The sequence below is a fragment of the Epinephelus lanceolatus genome, chromosome 18 (genome assembly GCF_041903045.1).
Source record: "Epinephelus lanceolatus isolate andai-2023 chromosome 18, ASM4190304v1, whole genome shotgun sequence".
Taxonomy (NCBI): Eukaryota; Metazoa; Chordata; class Actinopteri; order Perciformes; family Serranidae; genus Epinephelus; species Epinephelus lanceolatus.
Window position 1 is genome coordinate 23,357,169 of NC_135751.1, and position 16,844 is coordinate 23,374,012.

Here is a 16,844-nt window from a genome sequence, read left to right on the forward strand (position 1 = left end):
AAAAATAATTACTTTTCATGTGAATACTGGTATGTTTGGTTGTAAGAAACAATATTAAAGAGCCACAGACTTAAACTGTCTTTTCAGAGGGCAATTATATTAAATTTACGGTTTATTCCGGTTGTTTTAGAGCCTTTCAAATATTTTGACATCTGTATTGTTAAAGTAAGTTTGTAAGGATATACTATATGTTCAAAAGCATGGAATAATCATCAGCAAGAATGACTCCTGTGATCCTTTTGTATGATCTCAGTCTAAAGATCAAATCCCTGTTTTCTTGTAGAAACGTCCTCACTGCTGAAAATGGAAACCGCAACATTGGACCCTGCAACAAGATTCTCCTCATTCAGAGTGATTTTGATGAAGCCTCTCATAGTGCAAATCTCATTGCATCTGCAAAGTAGGTTCAACAATTTCTCTCTGCTGGGTAATGCACCGCTGTGTGCTTTCGCCATATTGAATTTTGTTGTTCGTTTGTAGGTATTCATCCATCAATGAAATCAACAAGCTAACTCAGGAGAGCATGGGAAGCAGGGTGTTTGTGTACTTTATCACCAGACTGCCAAGAATGGAAGGTGGGACCTCCTACATCGGCTTTCATGGAGGTAAGACTACACCGACTTTATTTTAAATGTTTTATCAAATTGTTTGAAGAATAATCTGAGACATGTTGATATTTACAGGCCCTTGGAAATCAGTTCACATTGATGACCTCAGACGGTCAGAAGACATCGTTTCAGACATCAAAGCCTTGCAAAACATGACAATCTGTCAAATGTTTGAAGCAAAGACGAGTCGGCCTGATGGTAATTAATCGATAAATAATTGACAGCAAATAACAATTTTGTCTACATAAAAAATGTGTGGCAGTAAATGTTTTTTTTTCTTCAGCCATGGAGGTGGATGACATGTACACTGAGAATGAGCAGGAGGAGGCAGAGGCAGAGGAAAATGTGAGAACAGACATTTATTTCAGACACTTTTCAGCCTTAAATTTAAAATCTACATTCATAACATTCACCATATGTGCATCAATTTTAGACAAAATTGTTCCCTCCACACTATTTTTTTCTGACAACAATGACATATTTTTTATTCTGTGCTGCTTGTGACACTAGTTTTTAACCAGCATATCCTCCGGCTGCAGGGCTGGGATAACGTTGTGGACACTACAGCACTGGTGCGGAGCTGTGTGCAGAGTGCAGTAGGCATGCTCAGGGACCAGATGGAAAGCGGCTTCCGCAGTACTCGGAGAGTTGAGATTCTGCTGATGCTCCTCAATGACAGTGACGAAATAAAAGGTACTAACGGCCAACTTTTTTTCCCCAGTGTTTTTGTTGTTGATACAGCAGGGCAGTGCTCAACATGTTCGCTAACTCTTGTCAGGTGAATTTCTACAAACTGTGAAGAGGCATCTTCACTCATTGCTGGCGACTAACGAGGGCAACGCCTTCTCAGCCATCAAAAGCAACTGGGTCATGAAGGAGGCCTCAAACATTGATGCCTTGCAAGAAGGAGGTACCTTTAGGTGAGTGTGTCAGCTGCAGAATAAAACATTTCTATGTTTGCCTTTATGTTCCTTTTTTTTGAACAGCACTGTCAACTTTTTGGGGTTCATGACAGGCACACCTTATGGAAGCGTGTTCAGGCTGTGGTGATCCCCCTCTTGGCACAACTGGTTTCAGTCATTGACCGTGACCAGAACTTGGACATCCTGCTTGATAGAAACTGTGGTGAACATGTCAAGAGGCTGTGGTTAGACATCTTTGGCAATGTTAAGCTGCTGAAAATCCCACGCCTAACGATGGACCACAAGTGAGTGGCACTTTACATAAAGGACGCCAAATTCCTGTACTTGGTAAGATTTAACACTATTACCTTTTGCCCATTTTAATGTTTTTAACATTTTCTCTTTTCACAGCTCAGAGACAAGAACAGTCCTTGTACAGAACTACATTGCCCAAAACAGGAATGTAAGCTGCAGCATGCCCTTCAGCTGGAGGATCAAGGACTACCTGGAAGAACTCTGGGTTCATGCGCTTCAGCATGAAGGTAATAGCCTGTCATCAGTTACTCTCATAACTGGCATGTCACCACCATGATGTTGTTGTGTGAATTAAATGTATATGTCTGTTAGGCCACACTCAACAAGAGTTTGATGAGTTCTTTTGGAAGACACCACTGGGACCATACATTATGAAAGCAGACCAAGAGATCCAGACAGAGTTTTTCCAGCGCTACCTTCAAGACTTCATCTACATGACAATGAATGTGACTTGTCAGGAAGATCTGCAGGTTGTTTTCCTGTAATCCTTAAATCATACTTTGATTGTAATGCTGCATCTGTGTGATGGTGTGTGCGCGCATATACTAACGCACATTATTGCTTTGCTAGCTCCTCTCTGGCGCTCTGAATTGTTGCGTCAATGAGCTGCGATTGCAGCTCAATGCTACAGATATGCCGACATCGCTTGCATGGGTCCATGCTGCTTATCACGAGTTCAAGAACAGACTGCAGAACCTCTCCAGGATGATCTGCATCGAGCCCCAAGTCACCCAGCACCTCTTGCAGAATCATCATACAAGAGACGGGGTTGAACTGGTGAGTCTGTAAAGACTGTTTAAGTATTTTAAATAGCACTTCAATTTTTGTGAGACGAAACACCAAATTAGTGAATCTGGGGCTTTTATTTTCACTTTTGCTGGTGAACGTGTTTACAACTGTAACCGACAATCCTGCATAGTATAACTTTAAGAGTAAATTATGTTTGATAATATCTGATATTTATGTTGCCCTTTTATTGGCCTGTGATGTGTAGTGATCATATTACCCCTCTATCCAAGGTACTCGATGTGTACGCTGCCTTTGCATGTGTGGAGTACCTGGAGCCTCAGCTCCTTAACACAGATGCCCAACGACAAGCCTGGCTCAGACAGGTCAAAAAACTCCAGGTTCCCATTGAGCTGATCTGCTCAGAAGACAGTGTGAGACGCTATGGCGAGAGGAGCAAGGCGATGGTCTGCAGAGTCCAGTAAGTCAAGCTTTACTAAATATATTGAAATGGTCCAGGTGGGACTGTTGTACTGTTTATGCTGAGGTTGTTAGGTTGTCTTTAGAAACTACTTTAGCTGCATTGACTTGGATGATTATTTGTTCGTGTTTCTTTGCTTTTAGAGCTGGATGGAATCGCATATTCACCCTCTCGCTCTTTGTGGAACACATGCTGTTGGGCATTGAGCAATTAGAGAAGAAGCTGACGCCTTTACTTTTGGAGCATACAAGAGGTCTTTGCCAGGTTGGTCTTGGTTCTTTGTACTAATCTGAATCTTCACGACTTCAATAAATTACCTTTAAAGTATATCCACAATAATGCCGCCATCAATAAAGAAACGTATTGCGTCTGCTCTCTCATCAAGATACTGGAAAAGAATTCAGACCTCAAAACTCAGCGGTCATTTGAGGCAGTAATCGGTTTGCTCAAAGCTTGCAAAGATGGAGCCGTTGAACGCATCTTCAAGTAAGAAATTTTTATCAAAATCTCTTCTACTGTAATTTCCCTCGACCCTGTGTCTTCACCTTGCGTGTATGTTTTTTCCAGGTTTGGGCTTAAACTATGCCCAGTGTGTATGGGAGACCCACAAGACCCGCTCTGCCTGCCATGTGACCACATCTATTGTGTAGCCTGTATCAAACAGTGGCTGATCCCCGGTCAGATGTACTGTCCCCTGTGCATGCAGCCAGTTAACGATGACTTCCCCATGGTTCCTTCAGATGCCATAAGGTTTGTAACTGCATGTCGATACAACAACCGGATTGTTTACATTTGTGTTCCTCATAAAAGGCGCATATCATTTATCTTGTGTCTCTTGTTTTGTGCAGGGTTCTCGTCAACCGACACGCTCAGTTCAGGAAGCAGTGCAACGCTTTCTTCATCGAACTGGTGTCCACTGTGTGCTTCAAGGACAACTCTCCCCCCTCTTCGGCTGTCATTGTCCATCTGCTGTCCTTCCTCATGGTCGAGGCCAACACTGTTCCCATTCTCCGAAGTAGGAGGCTGCTCTTACCCAATTCACTTGTGTGTGTGTGTGTTTGTGTGTGTGTGCACAGTCATGTCTCTATTTATACGTGTGCTGTCACCTCTGACGAACCCTTTCTTTTGTATATTTACCAGTTAATCGACAAGTGTTGACAAAGGTGCTCTCTCCGTTTGATGACTCTGTGGATAAAAATCCAGTGGTCCGGTCAGTAGTGCTCAAACTCCTGCTGAAGTACAGGTGAGGTGCTGTGGTTACATGTAAAGCCTACTTGTGTATGCCTCAAACATTTTTAGCTGTGTTTCTCATTGTAGTATAAATTGTACTCTTTCTAAAGCTTTGATGAGGTGAAAGAGTACCTGCAGCAGCATCTGGTGGCAGTTGAGCAGAGCAACATCTTGGAGGAGACGGACAAAACTGAGCTCTACTTGTTGTACATCAACTGCCTGGAGGTACACATGAATTCTGACTCTGCTGTATATTTGAATGTTTTTGATTTCACAGTCACCATTTTATTTTATTTATTAATTTTTTTCCAGCACTGACAGCTATGCCATTTTTAGACTATGAAGTCTTGATTCGTAAAGATCAGTAGGGTTTTATGCCCTGACAACAGAACAGTCATTTCTACATTGTTCTTTAAAAAGTGGTATCAAGTGTTTATACTGCCATATATGTTTTGGAATCTACCACACTGAGGCCATATGGTCATATTTAATTGATTAATATAAGACACAAAAAACAAAAAGAAGTTTCCTCATCTGCCACTAGATCCTTCTTCCTTCTGTTGATCCTTGTGTTGCCCGAGGCAGCGTATGGTACCCGCATGGATACTATAGACTACAAACTGTTTGTTTGTAGTCTATATAGTTTTTTGTCAACAATGTGTTCATTGTTTACATGGCAAAAGCAAAATGTTGCCACAGTGGTGACTTCAGGGAAGCAGGAGAATTGTCCAGTTCTGTTGTTTGTCCTTCATTACTGACTCTAGCAGTGGCCATGCTGTCTCAAAAAGTGCAGCTTCAGGCTACCAGTAAGCTAGACTGTGTCATTTTGGAAGTGTTGCTTGTTTTTAATTTTTTCCTCGGATGTGTACGAGTAGGAAAAAAAGAAAAAGAATACTGGGAGACTGGCATATCCTGCTTTTGATTTGACTGAAATTGAAAGTTCATTTCGATCAATTTTTGATTTAGGATTGAAATCGTGACACAGTTAGTTTTGATACAACTTGTTTTCATCGGATATATTCACTTTTCATTTCTCTAGGACTCCATGTTTGAAAGGTTGCAGTTCAGGTCCGTCGCAGACCAGCAGGTGTGTCTGCAGGATGAAAGTGCCTTCCTGACCGACTACCTGCAATCACATGGTCAGTCTGCTGAAGCAGCCACTGTGGAGTATCTACAGCAGTTGGCCAGAGTGCGTATGGACCTGGATATGGCTGCAAGCCTCATTATGGAAAAACTCAGAACCGCAGGTGTGTAATTTGGATGAAATACAGTATGAGGGGTCGTGCTCATGCTGCGTTTTTTTTGCCCTCAAATCCATTGTTTTCAATACGCACAAAAGCCAAAGCGATGCTGTGACTCGCAAGCGTTCCCAGGTGCCTGTTTTTCAGTGCCTGATGTCTGCGCCCTGAAATAAACAGGGTTCAACTTTTGGAATGCAGCAGTGCACTCCACATCATGTGACAAGAAACAACCAATCACTGCCGACAGATACATTTCTGTTCTTCTGTAAATATCATTCTGTGGTAAATATGGAGAAGTAGTTGATCATTTTAGAGCAGGGCTACTCAGAGCTTTACATCCGTCCCACAGACAATACTTTAGGCCTACACACTTAGAGAACAATGCTTGTTAAAAAATCAGCTCTGCACTCAGGATTTCAGGTAAGTAGACAATGATATGGTGCTTGTTAGGGTCGCTTAGCAACCTCAGACGCAGCCTGGCTCTGTGTTCTTGAAAGTTGGCACAGAGTAGCACCCAACACTCGACCTTGCGTTCTCCAGGCGATTAAAGACGCAGCATGTGTATGGGCCCCAAGTGTGATTGGGTTTTAGAATGCGTTCATTTTACTAAACTGTACTTCCTCTCTTTTTAATCACAGCAGAGGCTGGTCAAAGTGGAACCACAGCCTTCCTGACCAGTGTGGTGAACTTGTGTAGGCGCAGTAGAAACGACTGGTATCGTGTCTACGTGATCCGTAAGATCTGCAGCCAGCATGGAGTGGAGTTTGTCCTGAAACTCCTCAAAAAGGAAGAAATGCGTTGGCTCTTCCCTGAAGAAGTGCTGCAAAAGGTTCAGTTACCCACATTGTGATTTTCAGTGTTAGTGCTTTAATAAAGGCAAGGTTGTGCTCCAGATGTAATGCTACAAGTAACTAAAGAGTGTGGTTCAATTTCCATTACACCCAGAGTGAAGAAGCCACCCCAACAGACCAGTATCTTGTGTGTGGGGAAGACTACAAGACCATCAGAAACGCTGTGGCAAAGGGAGTTATGGAGGGCAAAATGGATGGACTGGATGAGACTTGCAAGGTAACATTACATCACTTTCTTGTTTGTAACCGAACATAAAGTCAGGACTGCTTTTGTGCATGTCTGTGCGTTTATGTGGGTATCTCACTGCTCTCTTTCTTCACAGGGGTGCCGATGTTTACCACAGTGTACAACAGTTTATCTTCTATTGGCACTGTACAGAGAAGTCACCACTCTCTACAGAGAAGCCAATGCCAGCTTCCATCCCAAGCTTGAGGTAGATCTTTACAATAAGACCCAATGAGGTGCTCTGAAATAATCGGTCATGCTTGTTTACACCCATTTGTGCAAATGACTATCATCAAGACTTGTTCTGCATTCATCCAACTTGCTTGCAATTGACCTATGGCTAAGCCACGCCCCCCTCCACTCACTCGGACAAACTATCAACATTCAGTGACCGGTGCTATGGCAGGTGTCACAGTACACGGCATTTTGCAGGAGGCAATTGATGATTTTTGGGGACATAATGATAAGGCGTCATTGAGAAGTAACCAAAAGGGCCTAAACTACGCATTGGAGGGATAGGCTATATTCATCATTTTATTGTTGAGAAGGTCGATGAAAAGCTTAAATTACAAACCAAAATTTACAGGTCACAGTGTACGCTTGTGAACAGCATCTCGTTGGCGTTATCATCAAAGACAACAAGTTAAAGTGCCACTGAAGTTAAGGTTTTTGGCTCAGAATATGAGAAAAGGATAACGGCCTTTTACCACCTTTACCAAGAGTGTCTCTCCGTTAGTTTGGTGCTACAGTATTTCATATCATTCGGCATAATGTTTGCCAACTTTTGTTATCTCTGCGATTACAGATAAATTAATGAAGCTAAGCTCCAGAAGTTAACGTTAGCTTAACTAGAGCCCTTTGGACAACAGCTAACAATGATGTACGATCACCAAAGTACAAAACTAGAACAAAATAGACTAATGAACTCCCAGCAAACAAAGTGACATGATGAACAACGCAGCTAGGAGCTAACGTTAGGCTAACTTTAGCTAACATTAGCTAGAGATGTTAAAGATAACTTTATATTTCTTTCCAGCAAAGTGACAATATGTTGCCTCAAACACAATGTTGACTTACCTTAAAACAGATGTAGACATCCTTGTTAATCTTATTCACGTTGAGTTGATGTTGTGGTCTAACGTTACCACACAACTTTATCCAAAGGAGACACTTCTCTTGGTTGAGATGTGGTTTAAAGTGTAAAAGTACATATCTATATATTTTTGTGTGTTTGTACTCACAGCAATTGGAAGCCCTGATGGGTTACATCGAAAACTCAAAAGTCCTTGCCAGCCCGCAGATGAAGGCCTTTGCTAGGGGTCTGGTGACCAACAACCTCGAGCTGTTGGATGTTCGTCCGGGTGCGTCTGGTGCCCGTTGTGTGTTGGTGGACTTAGCTATTCACCTGGCTGCTGTCTTGCTCTGCGGGAACCAGGGGATCTTAGCTCCCCTGCAGCAGCTGGCAATGGCTCCTGCCAACATGCAGGTATGTGTACAGTCAGCTGTTGTCAATGTTGGAAGCTAGGCTTTCTCTGTTTTTTTGAAGTGAATTGAATGTTTTTATCTGTCGGTACAGGCCGCCTTCTTGCCTAGCATGCCGGAGGACATGTTAGCAGTGGCTCAAAAAGCTATGGGGCATTTGCAGTGGTACCGTAAGTCACAGACAGGAGAAAGAAAATGTACTCTAAAATTTGAAATATTGTTGAAAATTCTATGTAAGTAATTTTTTATTTACTCTCACCATAGGTTGTCCAAATGGTCACCCCTGCACCATTGGAGAGGTATGTTGCTTCACTGTGATCCATAAAAACGTTTGTAATCAGTCTTATTTCCGTACTCTTAAGAATTTATTTTCTAAAATCTTGTTTCTTTTTCTCTAGTGTGGCCAGCCCATGGAGAAAAGTCACTGTGTGGACTGTGGTGCTGAGATTGGAGGAGACAATCACAGGCCTGTGCAGGGATTTCAAGTTACTGGCCTGCAGTAAGTGGTCTTAAAGTTCAGTCGAGGACAAATTGTAACACAGAAGAAAATTCATTGTGTATTTTCTTTTTTAAAATTTGTATTTATTTATTCATTGTCCTCTCACAGGGGTGACCGCACTCAGACAGGCCACATCCTCGGCGACCCCAGCCGCAGGGACAATCCGGACATGCTGGACACAAAGAGCATTTCTCCTGTTCCCTTCACGATGGTCCGCATGCTCACTCACATGGCCATGCTGCTCGGCGCCTGCAACCACCCACAGGTAGCTTAAATTATGAGAACAATTCCAATGTAGATCCTTTCTTCAAGCAATATATTCTTATGTTTAGAGGTGCAGCAAAACAAAAATGCTCACAAACAACACAAGCTATCATTCAAGTGTTAGAGCACTGTTAATACCCTGCTCGTAGAGAGGGGGAGTCTGGTCGCTCATCCACTTTATTTGTGTTTCTAGTCCATCTCTACAATCATCAAGCCACCAGTCCCTGACACAGGTGCTTTTCTACTTGCGCACCTGCGAAAGGACCTAGAACATCTCATCAGGTCCCTGGGTAAAGGCACTGACGACACAGTCAGCGCTGTTCACCTGCTCATCAGCAGCCTCATGGTGCCCAAACAACAAACATGTAAGGACCAACAGACCTACTATAAAACTATTAAGTGCTGTGTGGATATTTATAGAAACATAACAATACCAAAATGAAGTTATTTGAGTTTGAATATCAACAGCTGTGTTTCCTTTTTCACCTCTATTTTAAAGGTCGTAAAAACATGTTTCTAAAGTTTATTGCACCTAAATCATCGTCTACCTGTTGCTGTAAAGTTGTAGCCTGCAGGGTAGTGACAGAACATAGGAAAGGGGTGCCCTCTAGTGGTCAGAAATTGCATTGCATTCCTTTTGCAATTTATGTACTCATATTGGATGATATAAAGATGGATATGGAGTCAATTTAGGTCACTTAACTCAACAAATGTGGGAGTTATGGGTCAGCACTGCCCTCTGCAATGCTTCCTCTAGCTTTCTGTATGATCCAGGATGATATGGTAGTGTGATTACAGTGGTAACTATAGCAACTTCGTTATGTGCATTTTTTTAATTTGTTTTGAGACTTAACCTTCGACTATGAAACAATTAAACTGGTCTTTCCTTTTAGGGCCTGCTCCTTATGACAATGTGCTCTCCACCAAAGAGGCTAGAAATGGATGGGAGATGGAAGTGAGCAACATCATCATCACACCTCAGTTGAAGGTAGAAATACTTTTTAAATAATCTACTTGTTCTAAACTGGAACAAATACAGCACATATTTGAATTTCAGCAATTAGTTCTGCCTGTTTGTAAGAGATCTGCATCCAACACGTTGTCTATTGCCACCTCCTCCTCCTCCACAGCACTTGGATAGGCAGCTAAAGGAAGTGAACACATTCATCCGGGCTGACTCCCGCATCTCTGCCAATCCAATCATGAAGCTCATGTTCGGAGAACCTCGTCTCTTCCTGGCGTCACTTCCCCAAAATTCACTGATCCATGGTTCGGCTGTTTGGAGCTGCAGGGAGAAAGTGTCTCTGCTGAGTCTCACCCACATTGTGGAGCAGAATGACGGCAAAGACACTCTGCCGGTGCTCTGGAGATTTCTGCATAGGGTAAGAAAACGCTCCACATTTGCAAAGGAATCCAGTTTCATTAACCCTACTGTTTAATCACAAATTAAAAAAAGAATACTTACTATTTAAAGGCATACTATCCAGAGATTGTTGGTTACTGGTTTGTGAACAACATATTCACAGTTGTCCCCTCCTCTCTACACTGAGTGTGTGCACTCTGCAAGATCCTACTGTTGGAACGTTTCATTTTTTGTCACGGAAAAGCAGATACTTAAGCAAGTTAACTAAGCTAACTACCAGCACCAGCCTGTTCATCAGAAAAAAAGGTCAACTTACGTCACTCATGATCCCCATCCTCTCCTCCAGTGCACACCAGAGGAAATAAAAGTGAAAACCAACCCAGATTCACTCTCATTTTGAAACAAACTTTGTCCTCTTGGCATTTCACTGTGCTATATTTGCGTTTTTTTTTGGCACTGTGTCTGCATTTTGTTTTTGCCTCCTCTCAAATACGTGCTGATTACACTTTGGCACCCAGTAATTGCCTTTTTATTTAGTCCTCACCTCACCTTTGTGCTGTTTTGGCTGGGGGCTACATGCCCAGAGACATCCTGAAAACAACAAAATAAGAAGAAAATAAAAATAGACAGGTAAAAGGCAGGACCTCTGCAGATAAATACACTGCCACAAACTTTTAGGGGGTCATAAGTGATGATTGAGAGGGATTACTTTTGTATGAATCTATACATTTTTAAAGAAAATCCTGCAATCCTGTTAAGAAAACTGAAAAATCATTGGAGTAACCCAAGAATATACAAGAGATGTGACGTGATGTCCGCCTGAACGCACCACTGAGGCAATTTCTTATTTTTATTTTTTAAGGAAGCAGAGGTCCGACTGGTGAAACACCTTCCTGACATCCTCACGCTCCAGAGAGATCTGGTCAAGAAGTTCCAAAACATCACCGATCTGACTTGTGGCACCATTGCTGAATTCCTCCAGAGTCAGAAAGCAGGTACTGAAACTAACTGTCTGCGCCAGCTTTTTCAATTGCATGACTCACTCACACAAGAGATACAAAGTTCCACGCATTTCCTAATTACCTCTTTCTCAGAAATGTCATAGTAAAATAGCTGGCAGCGCACAGTTAAAAACGCTGCCTGCCAAGGAATGAGTTGTTTTAACCTGGGAGGAGACAATGATTGAGTATTCTTAAAAGAGCTAAATCTCTTCCACACGTGAGATGCCTTAAAATGCTGTAGTCGGTCCGTCCAACGTGCTGCAAGTCGTGCCTCTGAGGGACGTTTGTGCACTTGGGATGAAATTTTGTTTTCCTCATGTGTGCAGTTTCGCTGAAAGCCTGGTATGATAAATACATCAAAATCTTCCTGACAACCTGGAATCAGCTCCGAGTGTCGTTGGCAACGAACGGTAAATACACAGACACTTAGTAACACTAACACTGGCCCTGTCCAACATCGTGATCTGACCTCAAATGAAATGCTGTCGCTCAGGTGAGATCAAGATCCCGGCGGATTTCTGCCAGAAGGACCTGGACGTCAACACTGACTTCAAGGTGCTGTTGCCGCGGCGACAAGGCCCAGGCCTGTGCTCCACAGCCCTTGTCAGCTACCTCATCGCCCTGCACAATGACCTGGTCTACTGTGTGGATAAGCACACTGGAGAGGAGACCAGGTGGGGGCGCTCATGCCACATTTTTCTCACTTGCACATGTTTGGCTGTCGGAACACAGTGTGTGAACTTCTTCCCTGAATGTGTATCTCATTTGTGTGCTGCTTTTACTGAGAGATTGTAAAAAGGTTAGAAAGATAACTTTAGAATTACCAACTCATAGCTAGAAAGGTTAAAAACAAACAAACAGATGTACTCTCATGATTCAGAGACACTGTGTCTTGTGTTTCTCCCTCCCCCAGCTACAAAGTGAGCCCTGCAGATCTGACTGACCTGCACGTGATTCGGTACGAGCTGGAGAGGGACCTGATGCCTCTGGTTCTGTCCAACACCCAGTACAGCATTGAGAGAGGCCAGGAAACCCTTCATGAGTATGACCTGCCCAAGATCCAGCAGCAGATCGTCTCTCGCTTCTTACAGGGCAAACCTCTCATCACTCTCAATGTGAGCGATCTGAGAGCACATGCAAAGTACAGTTATGACACCTTTTTGTTGGAGATACATGTTAAAATACTCACTCTTTCCCACAGGGCATTCCAACACTGGTGAACAGACATGACCGCAACTATGAGGTTATCCTAAAGGATGTAAAAGCAAAAGTCCAGCAGGTAAGTTGTGACATACAGCACAGTAGGTAGCCCAACTGAGCATGCTGCTGTAGAGATGATACGACCCGTGTCTGTGTGCCAATAGGAGCCTCTTCAGACTCTCACCCTGTTCGCCGTGGCTGGGGAGCTGCACTCCTACAGCGAGGTGTGCGAGGCCTTGTCCACACTGGAAGTAGCCCTCGGTTTCCTTGCCATGACTGGGGGAGAGCCTCACATGCAGCTGTCCAGCTACCTGGAGGAGGTGCTGCAGATGGGAAACCAGATGGCTCCGCATATCCTCAAGGTCGGCCTATCTGGGACACCGGTTATATTATCCTATTGAAGTTCTCTCACTTCCAGAGATGTTACTTTGTATACAAACAGTTTGCCAAATCTGCCCCTAAGAGCAAATTCTCTTGTCCGAGAGTAAAGTATAGTATAACAGCACTAAAAGTCAGAGTATTGGATTTAAAATAAACGTGGTTTTAATTAGTGTGGGTCCTTTTTTTATTAGCTACACATGAGAAAAAACTTCATGTTCTCCCTGTTTTGTTCACAGGCCCTGAGCATGTGCTGTCTGAAGCACTGTGTGGCTCTGTGGCAGCTGCTGGCCTCACTCAAATCAGAAAATATGCTGCGGCTCAAGAGGGTAACACATGGCTACCAGTATGGTGAAAATGGCATTATTATCATCATTATTATTATCCCTGTTTCATGCACTCCCTGTGTTCTTCAGGATCCATTTGTGGAAGTCTCAGAGAAGTACAAACAGGCCCTGAGTGAGGACAAGCACAGGCTGCTGACTGGCTTCTTTTCTAAGAGCAGTGCTGACACATTCCTGCTGGAGATGCACGAGTTCCTGGTGCTGGTCCTTAAAAAGCCCGATGCACCTGACACCTACAGGCCTGACTGGAGGTAACACTTCTTCTTCTTCTTCTTCTTCTTCTTCTTCTTCTTCTTTTTTTTTTTTTTTTTTTTAAATAAAATCGATTCATATTTTTGGAAAAAGTAAACAGTGATTCCACAGAGAAGCAGACAGAGGGGTCTACAGTCTGTGTTTGAAGGATATATCCAGGATGTCAAACTGACTCAGCAGCAACAACAGGTTAAAAAGACAAAGATAGTTAGAAGCTAAAGTCGAACTATAGGCTACAGATCACAGTGTAAAAGTGAACCACCACATCACTGCTGATCGCCACACAAGACAATGAATATAAAGGGAAACTTTGCTGATATTGAACCAGCTGTGTGGCATCGCAGTGTGTGCAGATGAACAGTGTTTGGCTTCACCCTATACCGCTGCCAGCACCCAGAAGTCACACAACATTGATCTGTGCACAATGCGATGACACACAGCTGGTTGAATATGAGCAAAGTTTCCCTGCTTCCCTTCACTGGTTCCTGTACAGCAGGGTCGGTCTTCACTGTTACAATCATTAAAAAGCAAAAGCAGCACGTGTATACATTCAGTAGGCTATATCTTCAGTAGCTAGCCAGCTAACCCTACACTTTTCAGGATTTGATTTTGGTTTTGGAACAGGGAAGAAATGTATATCTTTTTCCAACCTCTCCAGGTAACGAGTATCATTAATACACGACGTGCCCCAGGCACAACATTTAACTCCAAATCCACAAAACCAGCCTGAAAATGGAGGAAATCTGAAACGATTGTATTAGAGTCAATGGAGCACAGCTGTGTTGTTGTCGTACCCTGGTCTGAGTCAGCCTGATGCTATGTTATGATTGACCAGTCTGCGTCTGGGGGTGGGACTTAGCAAAGGGTCAGTTATTGAAGACCCAGAAATAGGTTCGTTCGAGGTGAGCGAGTCCTGCGCAGATTTGATCACCGGCGATCGGCGCACAATGCATGCCGGTTAGTTTTGTGTCCGACTTCATCCCGACTTGCTCTGACGTATTACAAAAGTGGACGGCGATAAAGCCGCGAGAGCGAGGCGGCCGCAGTTTGTAGAGCCAGGTGCTGCAGTTGCTCTCCACCGACTGCACCGTCTGGCTCTCACCTGATCTAACAGCTGATTGGTTTAGATGCCGACTCAACAATATGACGTTTTAGATAAACTACTCATTTTTGTTGAATTTTAGAGATTAAGATTGTATTTGTCTGATCTGAAGGTTTATTCTGTGAACAGAAAACATGTTGTGTGACTGATGATGAAAACAAACTGATATATGGGTCTGATCACTTTTTTAATGAAGTGACATCATTCCAGACAGGATGTTAGTGTGTCTGTGACTTCCTGTACAGACTGAAGGCTGCTGGAAACTGTCGGGAAACTGTCCGACTTCACGGCAGCTTTTTGTCACTGCCCCCGCTGTGGCTGCCTGCTCTCATCTACTTTTCAGGCGAGACGCAGTTCATCTCGAATGAGCCTATTGCTGACCAATCGGAGCAGGGCTTTTTGGGAGAGGTGCTTTCAGACAGAGGATGAATACAGGTGTTTCAGCACAGACAGTATGAGGAAAATTAAGTGTTTTTGGAAGATCAGAGCAGGTAAACATGTTCTTGTAGAAACCCAAAATACAAGAATGAATCTGAAAATGAGCATAATAGGCTCCTTTTAAAATCATGTACAAAATAAAAGACAGGAAAAAAAGGAGAAAAAACACCGCATGCTGTGCTGTTGGTCTCAGTTGAAACAAAGTGGTTTCTGTTTGATTCATTTTGAGCCACCTTGGCGGGATTCAGTGTGTTGCATGCAAACAAACCTGAGGTTAACTTTGGTCAGAGTTGGCCTCCTACATATTACATTTGGTTGTCCTGGAAAAGCCCGGGACAAAAAGTTATGTTGTACAAATTTCTGTTATTTGATTGGGCGCAGGGACAACCCATGAAGGTGAAACACTGTGCCTAAGTAAATACTGCGCTATTAAGTAACATGGCTATTAGTACAGTATAAACAATTCAAAATGTACCTCTCGTCCTAAGCCTCAGTGAAGTGTGCTAGGTCTTTTAGCTACATAGCTTTATTTTATTCAGACTGGTAGTTGTGTGTGTGTGTGTGTGTGTGTGTTAGATCACATGTGTAAAGTATCTTTTGTCTCTTAAAAGCCTGAAAGACACACTGGTGTCTTACATGGAGCGCAAAGACCTGGACATCCCCCCTGATGTGGAGGAGCTCTTCCCAGAAGCGATCTGTCTGTCCCAGTATGTTGAAGCCTGGAAGTTCATCATGGCCTTCAAACAGGAGCGCAGCCAGAGACAATAACGTCAAACCCCACAGATGAAGTTTACAATCATGGTGAATTGACAGTATTGAATCCGTATGAATGTGTGATATGTTCTGTGTTTTACACATATTTATGCAGAGACGTGCCTTTTTTAGCACAAATGGTAAGCTTCACAGTGCCACAGAATAAGTGTGCAGGATTTTTTTTTTTATTATTATTTGATCTTGTTTTGTATTTTCTATTTTCCTGAGCACCAACATGTACGATTTCCGTACAGTTGAAAGTCTTCTTTCTCGCACTTTACTTGTAATGTGAATAAGTCTGTCTTGAAGAGGCAGAAAAATAATCTGAATTCTACTCAGGTACAAATGTGGAATAACTAGGGTCTGAAAATAACACTGACCGAAGTCACTTTATCAAGTATAATGTGTCTTTTCTCTTTCTCACTTGGCTGGTTTCTCATTTTCATTCCTCTTTTGAATCAGTGTTTATTCATGTTTTGTTGTGGCTATGCAAACTTTGCACTTGCCTTTCTTCCACTTTTTAAAGTCACTGTCCAGAAGTTTCCTTCAACTTATTTCTCTTTTACATTCCAGTTTTTCTTTTTTTTTTTTAAACTCATCATGTAATGTTGAGCATATTTACAGAATACAATATACCCTTATTGTCTTACTTGCCCATTTAGTATAGTTTTTTTTGGTTAAGTGTGTGTGGTAATTCAAACTGCTTCCAATAAAGTGGAGCTGTCACCTTTTGTGTGCTTGTTTGTGTGCTATTTAATATAAGGTAATAATACATAACAGTACATCCATGTTTAAACAGGGCATCTTATTCACGTCATGCTGGTGTGGCAATAGCCTCAGTGCTGCCTCCCCTTGGTGTCCAATAACACTAATATTACAAGAATTTGTCTAATTATTTGTCAATAAGTTACAGAAGTAGAAATACATTTTGGTGTATTGTAAATGCTTCCATCTGCCATCGCAGGCAAACTGGATTATTCTCTCAGTCAGCTATAAAGTCGCCTTAAATCCTGTACTCGTAGTGGAGTGTGACAGTAGAATATTTTTGCTCAGCAGGGGTTTGGCAGCAACTTCTATAATGAAATGTTGATGTCGTGCTCAGATCCACCTCCTGTGAGACTAACATCATTTATGGCTTATGCAGATGCCATTGTGTCTCTTGTCATTTTCCTTTCTTGTGTGATGCTG

At 42.7% G+C, this 16,844-nt stretch overlaps 1 protein-coding gene across 2 annotated transcripts in view; it reads left to right on the forward strand.

The window, feature by feature from the left end:
- Window positions 1-16,387, forward strand: part of LOC117268263 (E3 ubiquitin-protein ligase rnf213-alpha) — a 36,113-nt gene extending 19,726 nt beyond the window's left edge. Inside the window, exons 32-69 of one of the 2 annotated variants that reach the window (XM_078161700.1) lie at window positions 284-400; window positions 481-605; window positions 684-806; window positions 892-953; window positions 1,148-1,301; window positions 1,387-1,528; window positions 1,624-1,815; window positions 1,922-2,052; window positions 2,138-2,295; window positions 2,396-2,602; window positions 2,845-3,032; window positions 3,176-3,296; window positions 3,418-3,518; window positions 3,600-3,782; window positions 3,881-4,047; window positions 4,173-4,275; window positions 4,373-4,487; window positions 5,302-5,509; window positions 6,142-6,332; window positions 6,449-6,571; window positions 6,678-6,788; window positions 7,824-8,066; window positions 8,157-8,232; window positions 8,327-8,361; window positions 8,461-8,561; window positions 8,670-8,826; window positions 9,019-9,190; window positions 9,719-9,813; window positions 9,956-10,207; window positions 11,051-11,183; window positions 11,516-11,599; window positions 11,683-11,863; window positions 12,103-12,304; window positions 12,391-12,468; window positions 12,554-12,751; window positions 13,007-13,096; window positions 13,184-13,362; window positions 15,515-16,387. In XM_078161700.1, the coding sequence (XP_078017826.1) occupies window positions 284-400; window positions 481-605; window positions 684-806; window positions 892-953; window positions 1,148-1,301; window positions 1,387-1,528; window positions 1,624-1,815; window positions 1,922-2,052; window positions 2,138-2,295; window positions 2,396-2,602; window positions 2,845-3,032; window positions 3,176-3,296; window positions 3,418-3,518; window positions 3,600-3,782; window positions 3,881-4,047; window positions 4,173-4,275; window positions 4,373-4,487; window positions 5,302-5,509; window positions 6,142-6,332; window positions 6,449-6,571; window positions 6,678-6,788; window positions 7,824-8,066; window positions 8,157-8,232; window positions 8,327-8,361; window positions 8,461-8,561; window positions 8,670-8,826; window positions 9,019-9,190; window positions 9,719-9,813; window positions 9,956-10,207; window positions 11,051-11,183; window positions 11,516-11,599; window positions 11,683-11,863; window positions 12,103-12,304; window positions 12,391-12,468; window positions 12,554-12,751; window positions 13,007-13,096; window positions 13,184-13,362; window positions 15,515-15,671 (5,455 nt within the window). In that variant the 3' untranslated portion in view covers window positions 15,672-16,387. The remainder of the gene's footprint in view (window positions 1-283; window positions 401-480; window positions 606-683; window positions 807-891; window positions 954-1,147; window positions 1,302-1,386; window positions 1,529-1,623; window positions 1,816-1,921; window positions 2,053-2,137; window positions 2,296-2,395; window positions 2,603-2,844; window positions 3,033-3,175; window positions 3,297-3,417; window positions 3,519-3,599; window positions 3,783-3,880; window positions 4,048-4,172; window positions 4,276-4,372; window positions 4,488-5,301; window positions 5,510-6,141; window positions 6,333-6,448; window positions 6,572-6,677; window positions 6,789-7,823; window positions 8,067-8,156; window positions 8,233-8,326; window positions 8,362-8,460; window positions 8,562-8,669; window positions 8,827-9,018; window positions 9,191-9,718; window positions 9,814-9,955; window positions 10,208-11,050; window positions 11,184-11,515; window positions 11,600-11,682; window positions 11,864-12,102; window positions 12,305-12,390; window positions 12,469-12,553; window positions 12,752-13,006; window positions 13,097-13,183; window positions 13,363-15,514) is intronic. The other variant, XM_078161701.1, reaches the window with a different exon arrangement.
- The last annotated feature ends 457 nt before the right edge of the window (window positions 16,388-16,844 follow it).